Below are 12,007 nucleotides of genomic sequence, written 5' to 3' on the forward strand. Positions count from 1 at the left end.
GCATTAGGGCAGAACTGTTGTACTTAGAGGACTTTCAGATGGGGGTGCAGAGTAATCTCTTTAAGGAGAATGCAGAGACTTTTTCGGCATGATGATGTAGAGTGGGCAGCAAAATGTTTCACTATGCTAGCTTCACGGGAGCCACAGGTGAAGAGTCATCCACTAGATATCCAAGAGATACTTGACAAGTACACTTAAGTATTTGGTGAGATTCTGCATGGGGTTCCTCCTGAAAGGGGGATAGAGCATGTTATTGAGCTCAAAGAGGGAGCCAAACCAGTTATGATTACTCCCTATCGTCATCCTAAGAAACACAAGGATGAGATAGAGAAGACAATTAAGGATTTGTTGGAGGTGGGGCACATTAGGCTTAGCAAAAACCCTTTTGCTTCAATAGTAGTTTTGGCAAAGAAGGATGAGACGATGCACATGTGCATCAATTACATGGCACTAAATAAGAAAACAATTAAAAACAGGTTGCCTGTTCCTAGGATTGATGAGCTGATTGATGAGTTGCATGGGGCATGCTTCTTCACCAAAATTGGTTTTCGATCCGGATACCATCAGATTCGGATGAGAGCAGAGGACATCGAGAAGACAACCTTTGATGTCATTATGGCCACTTTGAGTTTATGGTTATGCCATTTGGGCTAACCAATGCGCCTGCTACATTTCAGAGTTGTATGAACCAGTTATTCAGGAGGCAATGAGGAGATTTGTCTTGATCTTCTTTGATGACATCTTGGTCTTCAGTAAGACCTGGGAGGAGCACTTACAATATCTGAAGGATTATCTATTCTATAGAGAGAGTCGTTGTATTCCAAGGAATCTAAATGCGAGTTTGGCATGATCGAGCTCCTTTACCTTGGGCATATCATTAGTGTAGATGGTGATCCCGAAAAGATTAGAGCTATTGTGGATTGGCCTACTTTGACAATCCTCACATAGCTCAAGGGGTTCTTTGGTTTGTGGTTTTTACAAGAGGTTTGTTAGAAGATTCTCATAGATTGGTTCACCTTTGACGAATCTCACCAAGACAGGGGCCTTCACATGGATAAAGGCAGCGCGGAGATGTTTTGACCACTTCAAATAGGTGATGTCATCTTGTCCGGTTCTAGCTCTACCTGATTTCACAAAACCATTTGAGCTTCAGTGTGATGCTTCAGGAGATGGGATAGGGGCAGTATTGATGCAGGAGAGACATCCCATTGCATTTGAGCGTAGGAAGCTTCGAGGAGTAGGGGAAATGTTGGCCATAATGAATGCGTTGGCCAAATTGCGATCTTATTTGGTAGGTGGGCGTTTTGTGATCAAGACTGATCACAATAGTATTAAATACTTCATGGGCTAGTGTGATCTTAATTACGGGCAACAAAAATGGGCTACCAAATTGAAAGCTTATGACTTTGACATAGAGTTTGTCAAAGGTAAGAAAAATGTGGTGGCTGATGCTTTATCTTGGAGACCTCACTTATGTGCTATGACAAAAATTTCAGGAGATTAGAGAGATCAGATTGCAGCGGAGTATGTAGGAGATGATTGGGCTTCTGGGATAGTTGCGGGCACCATTCAGGCTGATAGGTATGCGGTGTTGGATGGGTTGATCAGATTTTAGGGTAGGATTTATTTGATTCCTACATTACAATTTAGAGAGATTTTGAGGGCATTTCATAATGCACCTACAACTGGACATTCTAGGGTCTTCAAAACTTATTGGTAGATTCGCGAGATATTCACTTGGAGGGGACTCAAGGATGACGTGCAGAGATATGTGGTAGAGTTCAGTAGAATAAGGGAGAGTACACTTTTCCGGCAGGGTTGCTTCATCCTTTGCTCATTCTTGATAGAAAATGTGAAAGTATTTCGATGGACTTCATCACTGGGTTACCATGAGTGTAGGGGAGAGATTGCATCTATGTGGTGGTAGACCGCTTGGCAAAGTTTGCTCACTTCTTTGCTATTCCATCCACTTACACAGCAACACTGGTGGTAGATCTTTTCTTCAGAGAGATATTTAGGTTACATGAGCTGTCTAGATTCACAGTCAGTGACTGGGATAGTAAATTTATGAGTGTTTTTTGGAAGGAATTGTTTAGGTTGTGTGGTACAAATCTTACACCCAACACTAGTTATCATCCATAGATAGATGGGCAGATAGAGATTGTGAATAAATGGGTGGAGGGATATTTGAGGAACTATGTGAGTGCACAACAGAGAGCTTGGGTCAAATGGCTGCATATGGGAGAGCACTGTTATAACACTAGTTATCATATGTCCATCAGGATGGCTCTTTTCATGGCACTGTATGGTTATGAAGCACCTAACTTCATCGATTTAGCTCTGGGGGACAATAGAGCGCCCAAAGCCAAAAGACTTATTGTAGGATAGTAAGGATATCTTGAGATTGCTCAGGGAGAACATACAATAGGCTCAGAATCAATAGAAGATGTATGTTGATCAGCACAAGGTAAAGCACACTTTTGAGGTAGGGGATATGGTTTACTTGAGGCTACAACCATATAGAGAGTCATTGCTGAAGAAGAGCGGAGCCGAGAACCTGAAGCGTAGGTTTTATGATCCCTACAGTGATTTGCAAAGTGGGCGAGGTCACCTATGAGATTGAGCTTCTGGAGGGCAGTCGATTGCATAATGTGTTTCATGTGTCGAGGCTTAAGAAAGCCATTGGTCAACGAATTATGCCTTTTGCAGATTTGCCATTGTTGGATTAGGAGGGTAAGCTTTTGTTGGTCCTTGAAGCTATTCTGAATACCAGGAAGAGGACTCTTAGGAAAAGGGTCGTTAAGGAATGCTAGGTAAAATGGAAAGACCTGCTAGATGAGGATGCTGCATGGGAAGGTGAGCAGGTGTTACAGTAGACAGGATTGAGATTGCTTGAGGACAAGCAATTTCAAGGGGGGCAGATGTAATGTCCTCTCTTTAGCAATTGTCAGCTATGTTGTGACTAGCCTAGTTTTGCATTGGTCTCGGGGCCTAGCGAAGAGTTTAGAGGGATCTTGGAGTATTTGGCTTAGTCATTCCTAGTTTGATATATTATTTAAAGTAGCATTTAAATCAAATGTTAAAATATTGAAGTGTTGCCTTAATATTATGTATGTTGGGTTGTGTGGGGGATGCCCAAGGGAGACATAAGATGTTATTTATTCTATTTTATTTTAATCCCACATTGCTTGTGAAAAATGGGCCAACCCTACAAAGTGGGAATAAAAGGAGAGTTTGACGGCATTGTTCAGGCATTGGATTGGATGAGAAGAAGAATTGAAGTACTTGCAATTTGCAGGTTGTGTTGGGCATTTGGGGACGTCCTCATTTGTATCACTCTAGACATCAATCCTTGGGATTGGTCTTTGGAGTCTATGCTTTTAGTTGTGTACTGTAGCAATTGCATCACTATAACAATTGTGTATTGTAGCAGCTGTACCATTGTAGCAGTCGTGTCCTATAGCAACCATGCCGTTGTAACAGTCGCGTCACTGTAGCAACCGCATCACTGTAGCAACTGCATACTGTACCAGCCACATACTATTTGCAGCAAATCAATGCAATGGCCAAGCCATCAACTATTTGATATAAACTATATTTATTTCAGTCTATTGTTGGAGTATTCAGTGAGTCAGTATTGCACTTGTTTATTCTTTTTGAAATCAATATAAAATATAGTTTTGCTGGTTATTTCTGTGATGCATGTTTATGCTTTCAATTCCTATATTCATGCCAAACACAACACAATACAGAGAAACCATTTCAGAGCCATAAGGGTTGTAGCACATGACAGGAAATCAGGGACTGCAAGCTAAGTGTTTGATAAAATTAATATATAGCTATGAATACTTTGTAAGCAGATTTGGGGGTATCCATTACATTGTTGCCTTCCTCCGCGCCTAGAGACAGTTTTCAGATGATTTTGATGTTGATGTCAGTTATTTGGGTATTGGTGCTACAGGAGTTGTTTGTACACAACACGGATAGTATGCAGTTTAACCCTTGGGATCTAGGTGGTCTGTGATGTTCATTTTGCTTTGGGATTGCTTGGGGACAAGCAATCTTAGGGAAGGAGGACTGTAATGTCCCCATATTTGCCAGTATTAGAGTTTGAGAGATTAGCCTGTTATTGTGATCCTTGTAGGCTATTTATTGTGAATAGAAGGTTTTCTAAGGCAGTGGCTTGGCTAGGAAGGATCTTATCTTCTCCACAATTCACTAAGTTATAGGTTGGTCTTTATTTGACTCAGATCGGACTTCATTTGGACTTAGTTTTGTGTACTTACTATTTGTGGTAAGTTGGGTATTGATTGAGATGGACCCTTTCTATTATTGAAAAGTGCATTTGGTTACATGGAGAAATAATAGGTGTGACTCCTATTTTAGTTGACATATTTAAATGATGAGTATTTTGGGAGTTATAATATTTTTAGTGGCCAAATTATTATTAAATCATTTTTTTTTTTAAAAGAGGGGTAAACGCTTTGACCTGGAGCTATGAACCAGTGAGGCCACAAATAGGGGACCTCATCCCCATTAGATTTGAACCTTGATGGCAAGGATAACAATGCAACAACTTAACCATCACAACATGCCACTATTGGCAAATTATTATTAAATCATTAAATGACTTATTATAAAGTTATTATTTAATTTTTTAATATCACTTAAGTTGAGGGTTAAGTCATCATTCGAAGGGCTATTTATTTCATTAATATTATGCCTAAGCCAAGTATTAAATGTTGCCAAAAGAGTTAAGTTGGAAAATTTCAAGAGTTGAGTTCTTTTGGGAAACTTTCACAATTCCAGAAATTGAGTTCTTTTGGAAACTTTTGTCAACAAAGACATTATAAATATGAACTCATTTCATTGGGAAAAGCACGTTTGAATATTTATTTGCTTTTGTTGCCTTTGTGGCTTTTTTAGGTTCTGAAGTTTGTGCCTTTGCTGAAGTATAAGGGTTATTCTGAGAATTGTCTTGAAGGTTGGCTTTGCAAATTGTTGCTGTTGTATAGCAATTTTCCATATTCTCCTACTGTTCAACTGTGTCTAAGGAGAATTCGCTGCTGTGATCTATTTATTGTCTCTCTTATTGTGGAGGGTTTATTGATTGATTGAAGAAGTGTTTCTGAATTGGCTTGTTAGGCTGTGTCCTAGTTCTAGAAGGTCAATCTGATGTTATACTCGCTGCCGTCCATCAATCTGGGCAGCGATTCATCATTGGTAGATAAGAGACTGCATTTTCTGATGTTTGTTGAGGTGTTTGTGGTTGGAGGAAGCTAATAGCAGGCGCAGCGTCCAAAATACTTAACCAGCAATTTGATCCACGAGTCTACGATTTGAATAAGAAGCTTGAAGTTATTCAATTATTACCCGCATTCAGCGATTAGAGGGAAACAACAAGTTTGCAGGCCAGAGTGGTGAATTTCCTGGGCTTCCGTTTGAGTTTAGAGACAGCTGGAGTATTCGGAAGAAGCTGTGAGTATTTCCAGACCTGCATTTCACATTTCTAGTGCCCTATGTTGCATAATGGCAGGCAGATTGAAGTGCAAGCACAGACTAATAACAAATTGGTTCCTTTATTATTGGAATAGGAATTTAGTTTTGCGCAAACATTATCATATTTTTCTATTTTAAATTGGCAAATAAAATTCTGAAAAATTATGAGAGTTGTGTTACTTTGCAAAAATTATCACTTCTAAATTAATTCTAGTGGTCCGAAATGTAGTCTATGTTTCTAAAAATGCAAAGCAATAAATTTAACTACATGGAAGACACATCGATGGAGATTGTTTGCCAAATGTTTGACAAAATGTCAAACCCAGTTTGGTTGTAAATTTGAGTTTGTTTGAGCCATAGCCAACTGGGGTTATTGCATGCATCACAATGGCTATCAAAAATCTGCCCTGGATTGCCTGTTAATGGACTAGCCTCTGGAGAACTTGGTACAACATCCCAAGCCTAGTCAGCATTCTGTGGAATCATAACAACTCAGCAAGAACGCCAGTCTGGAACACATGGTGGAAAGCCCAAATGAAGAATCCCAATCAGCAACCATTCAGAAATCACCAAAGGGATTAAGTTAATAAAGCTGTCAGGCCAACATAGACATTTGCCCAATAATAGCAGATAATTGACGGAGACAAGACAAGCAGAGGAGTATTATCACAGTTGGAGAAGAGAACACGAAAAAAGTGAAAATTAAAACAAAAATCGAAGATCCACCATCACTCAGAATGGACTGACAAATTAAAGTGGACAGGGGTCAGAGTTTGGACACCAGCGTGGGAACTATATCAAACATAAGTTTTAATTGCCAGTGTGAGAATCTCCAATACTCACAAGCCAAGAATATAACATGTCAGCAAGGAGCGTCCAGTTGTGTCAGTTTAGGAAATATTGCAGGAGTCATACTCATCAGATGTTCAACTCAGGCTGATGTAAGGAGCATAAACCGAAGTAGAGTCCCACTCCATATCGGGAAAAGCAGAGCCCAACAACAGTAACACATTCAGGAAGAAATTCATACAGAGGGGAGAAATAATTCAGTAAACTAAATTCATCATTTCAAATGATATATAACCATCACTTGCAGTGAATAAGGAGATTCTATTAAGATATAGAGGTTCATTACAAGGCAGGGAGTACAGGTCTCTCTGGAGGACATTTCCAAGGAGCATCCCTATATTAAGGGTAATAGAAGCATCCTTTCTTTAATCTCCAACAGAGCTGAGAGAAGTAAACACTAAATTGAGAGATAAAATTCCTGTTGAAATTAAGGCTGAGATGCTTCAACTCTGAAGATCAGTATATACTGGAAACTTGAGACATATGCATATGCATATGGATTGGATGGGTATATCGAGAGTTATTTTCCATAAGGTCTAGATTGAGAAGAATCTCTCCTAGGAAGGATGGAAGTACCAACATTGATTTTCCACAAGGTCTTAAGAGAGGATGTTTGTGAGAAGATGGTGCTTAGTGGGAGCTGCGCTAATAATTAGGGCCCCAAGAAGCACTCCCTTAGGAACTAAGCATCTGATGATGCCTTCTCCTTAAGAAGGGTGTTTTAATGGGAATTAGGATTTTATATATTTTTTTTGCATAAAAGTAATAATATTTTAGTTCTTTATCTTCAGATTACTAACATATGTTGCAGTAAATTAGCCAGGAGACCTTAAATTCAGCCAGAAAACCAAGGGACATTACAAACATCCCTTCATAATTGGTAGACAATGTTTTTAGTTACCTTCATTCATCCGTCTAAATGTGATGACTATAATGAATGCACTTGACAATGGAATGAAAATATGAGATATACTTGTGGGCGTTGCAAACTGTCTGCTTACAAGATTTTCCTCTAAATGGATTGGTTGATTTGGTTCAATTTGTAAATTGAAGGATTTGAATCTTGTGATTTCGAAAATTACTCACAATGAGTATTGTTTGTCCTAAGTGGAGTCGGGCCTACATATATTCTATGGACTTCTTACATTATGGCAAATGTCAGGACAACATTCCTATTTTTATGTTTTGTTGTGTTTATTCACAAAGATGGTGTTAATTGTGCAAATTCCCTTGAATAATTTCTCTTTTAGACATACGAGGCTTATCCTTTCTTTTCTGTGTTAATTAAGCACATGCTTTATTTGTTGCCTACATCCAATTTCTATGATGTATACACAACTTTGGTTGATCTTGTAGTATCATTTTATAAAAAGTGTTTTGTTGAATAGATATGAGTATCTAGCTCAGGAATTTGTAGAATCTAGGTAATAGGCTATCCAAGAGTTTTTATCTGTTATACTTTTGATGAAATAATCTAAAATCTAATTTTCTCGGGGAAAAAGAAGCAGAAATGTTGACCTTGCATGCTTTCAAGTGTAACAAAAGTGAAATATATAACTGGCAATATATCAACTTTTCTCATGTAGAAATATATTTGTACAAACACTGAAAATGTAACTCTTTCAAATCTTATATTGGTTATATTTTTTTGTTATCTTAATATGAGTAGAGTGGTAGTGCAAATAATTTGGTTATGGAAGTTGTATTTTTTTTCAATTTATATCTTCCTATAAATATTTATAGGTTTTGATAGAGAGAATGAGACTTTGGATATTCTTTTTGCTGTGAAACAGAAAAATATTATTACTGGAACCCAGTTACAGATGCTGTCTCCCAGAAGAAGCCACCCTATCCAGACACATCTGACCTTCTGAAGACAAAGGGAATAGTGATGCCACGAGAGAGCGTTGTTAAAGCAGCAAAACGCTGGGATCTCCATTATGCTGTGAGTTTTCTTCTCCATGTTTTTATCATTTATAGTTTGCTTTTCCATTTAATGCCTTGGTAATATCTTAAAAATACCAAGTCTGTAGAATAGATATTCTGCCAAACTATTTTGTGGCTTGGAAAAGTTGGAATAACTTCAGGTATTGTTCTTTCTTCCCCTTTTAAAATATGACAAGCCTAAGACTATCATTGATTTGAAGTTTTGAACTAATGCATTAGTGAATGATGAAATTTATTCTAGTGTTTACGGCTGAGTGTTCTTGCAACATGCCATTTACTTAGAGGAGGGCATTATTATTTTGTGACTTACGATATTATCCGGTATGATTCATTGTCAAGTCTTCGTGGTTCCTTGTTTGAACAAATTGACTTTGTAAACATATGCTTATGGATTCTATGCATTTCAAAGCTACAAAAGTACAACTAGACTGTATTGTCTATGACGAAGGGCCACACCACCCTTACCAAGTCACAACCAAAAACACAAAAATATGGAGACAAAGAGAAGATAAAATGCTTCATAAAGCATCCATTAATACTTGAAACTCATTACAATATTCTCCAAATGAGAGAACTCCAAATTCTTACAATATGAGAGAGCTTCCAAAAACAAAGCTTCCAAGCCAAGAGCTTCCAACTAGCTTGCGAGTCAAGAACTTCCACCAAGAGAAATTCCCAACTAAGATCTTATACACTAAGATCCTTCACCTCCAAAGCTTTCTTACAAGAGATTACACCATGAGAGCTTCTACTTGAAGAGCTTCGCTACAAGATCTTACACTTGAAGAGCTTATACTTGAAGAGCTTGATTACAAATGATCATAAGCCTTGCTTATATAGGCAGTTACCACCCAAAATATCACAAACACAACCAATGTGGGATAAAAGGTAAATACAACTACCTTAAAACAAATATTAATTTCTCACCCAAATACAACTAAGCACTACCATGTGGCCCAATTAGAAAATTACATTTCTTTTGTGGATCACAACAAATATTAAATGCATGATTTAAAGAACTTTCCACAAACTTCTAAGATGCCACCTACACACCTCGATAAATGAAATGACAACCATTTCCTTATTTTTCTATTTATGCCACCTATGCACCTTGAAAATAGAAATTCCTCTTTCCCTTGTTTTTCCCTTATTTATTTATTTTCCTCTAATTTTCGTCACTTTCTCTCTCCTCTGCAATTTTTTGTTGTTTAAAATAATTTTTGGATAAAAATATTTTTGATTACACTCCCTTTTTTTCGTGATGCAAGATGCTCTTGCATCAGACACCCATGGTAGAAAAAGTTTCGTGAATATGGATTCACAAAATTAAGTAGACACTATCGATGTATTTTTTTTCTCTTCTTCCAACACAGCTGGAACAAGTATCCGTTGCTGATGTATTTCCTTCTTTCTTCTTTTCCAACACCTAGCTGGAACAAGTGTCTGTTGCTGAAAATACTCCTTCGCAATGAACTTTGTCCAAGCATAACTTTCATCCTCCTCTAATCTTATAGGTTTAATAAATCTGTAATAAACTCAGCAACACCATACAAATCTTTCTTTGCATATTGTTGGGTGGATATTTTGCAACCGACAATTTTGGGGAAAAATCCAGTCGCAAAATAGGATGACCAGCCACAACGTGTGAGACAGAGTCTCTCCTACCTTAAAGGGAAGGCTCCCCCTTCTCACCGTTCCTTGGATCAACTCAAGAGAAGCAAGAAGTTGAGAGATTTTATAAAATGGGTGTTATCAATATCCTTTCTTCTTATCTTTCAAGAAAGAATCCACTTACTCGTGGAGCGAGTAATGGGTAGGGTGAATCTCTAACTACACTTCTATCAAGAGCTGGAAATAGTGATATCGATAAACCTTTACTAACTCAAAGGCTAGCTAAAAATGTACTGGTTTAGCTCTAAGTCCAGTCGTACTTCTATATGGGAAAACTTTACAATTAGGGCATAAAGACTCCTAAAAGTAAAAATACTTAGCTATTTTGTGAATTAAAAGAGAAGTATAAGCTACAAACAAAGCTTCTAGCTATACACTTCCACAATTGCTCCTGGTCAAAGCTCTGGCTTCAATTGCTTCTTAACTCTTTTCTATTCAATTTACGAGACAAAATTACCAATAACACAAGATAACATGAATGAAAGACAACTTGGATGAATTATAGACAAAGCTTACAATTCACACAAATAACAATCTCACTTAATCAAAGTTAAGTCTCAAATGCTCCTTTGTATTCACTTTCTTTCAAAATAGTGCTTACACAAACAAAGTTATGCTGGCACAATTTCCTCGGAGTTCTCTTGCATAAGAGATAATGATAATTTTACAATGAGGGGGCACACATTTATATAGGCAAAGAAGTTGAGAAAAAGATGGAGGAAAAAGTGGGAGCAACTCAACCAACTTTGACCTAGTCTAACTATAGAAAATAAAGGGTTACATGCAACTGCACATGGAACTCGCATTACATCCTTTTACATACATGTAACTCGCATTACATGTAATTATGTTTTTTTATGTAATGCGTTCTTCTACAACTACTAACATGAAACAAAACAACAATCTTAGAGATTGTTTCTCAGTGCCTTGAATTTAACAATAATGTCACGCATTGTTGGAAGATCAACAATTTCCATAGTCTTTGATATGGCTTCAACCCTTACGTCATTTGCATATGCTAATTGCACGATTTTGGAATTTGCTGCTGTAGTATCTAACAAGTGTTTTTTCAAGGATTTATACAAAACAAACTTGTTCATCGTATGTGAACCAAAATCTTTAAAATCTACATCAGCATTAATCCGGTTGGTATATTCTGAATTTACTATCTTTGTTGCACTAAGATTACTAGGTTCATCAGTAACATGAGATCCCATTTGCTCCAAATCACAAGTAACACTTGCTTCAAGTGCTTGACAATCTCCAAAGGCCACCTGCAACTTTCTGATCAGCTTCCTCAATGTCTCCTCCTTGTAGCCAATGAGTTTTTGAAACCTGAAGAACATTTCACATAACAGAAGAACGTCACATGAGACCATAGCATCCAGGTCAAATTTTATTATTTCATCCCAATCATCAAGAATTTCTTTCAAGTTATCTGCTTCTTGAGTCAAAGAAGAAATTAACTTTTGTTCTATTTCATTCATCTCTTTGACATGTCTAAGAACTGCAAATGTCTCTGTGATGGCTCGAACTCCTTTAGAAATGATTTCTTGTATCCAAGACTTAGCAGCTTCAATTATCTTTCTTTCTTCAGATGTTTGAGATAGAACAACAACACTTTGAGAAGATTGTTTCTGAATAACTTCATTCAAACGAGAGATCTCCTGTTTCAACTGATTCTTCTTCTCCCAAAGCTCATGATTGTTTTTTGATACATTAGCCAATGCATCTTGAGCGTCTTGCAAACAATCCAAACGTGATTGCTTTCCAACTTCAACATTAATAATCTTGTAGTTAGAATGAGTAAGTTCCTCAACAGGTTTATCTACCAAGGGCTTAACAACCTCAACAAATTTAGTTTTATCAGAATCAACCAAAATTCTGGAAACAATCTTATCTTTTAAAGATTTGGATTTAGTCTTCTTAACAGGAAGATTGTTAGGAGGAACAACCACTTTCCTTCTCTTTGTTGTTATTCTATTCAACCATGCAGGCAGGCTGAAACTTTCATTCGTAGAAGCAGGCACAGTGGAGACCA

General features: G+C 37.5%; 1 protein-coding gene across 2 annotated transcripts in view; it reads left to right on the forward strand.

Moving 5' to 3' along the window:
• LOC149543538 (uncharacterized) overlaps positions 1-12,007 on the forward strand; it is a 225,968-nt gene that overhangs the window by 138,525 nt on the left and 75,436 nt on the right. For both annotated transcript variants that reach the window (XR_016355646.1, XM_089798331.1), the window contains one exon: positions 8,142-8,293. Coding sequence is in view for 1 of the 2 variants with exons in the window: in XM_089798331.1 (XP_089654457.1) it covers positions 8,142-8,293 (152 nt within the window). In the remaining variant the exon portion in view is untranslated. The remainder of the gene's footprint in view (positions 1-8,141; positions 8,294-12,007) is intronic.

Source organism: Cupressus sempervirens, chromosome 8 (genome assembly GCF_028749045.1).
Source record: "Cupressus sempervirens isolate cs-2001-9-10 chromosome 8, ASM2874904v1, whole genome shotgun sequence".
Taxonomy (NCBI): Eukaryota; Viridiplantae; Streptophyta; class Pinopsida; order Cupressales; family Cupressaceae; genus Cupressus; species Cupressus sempervirens.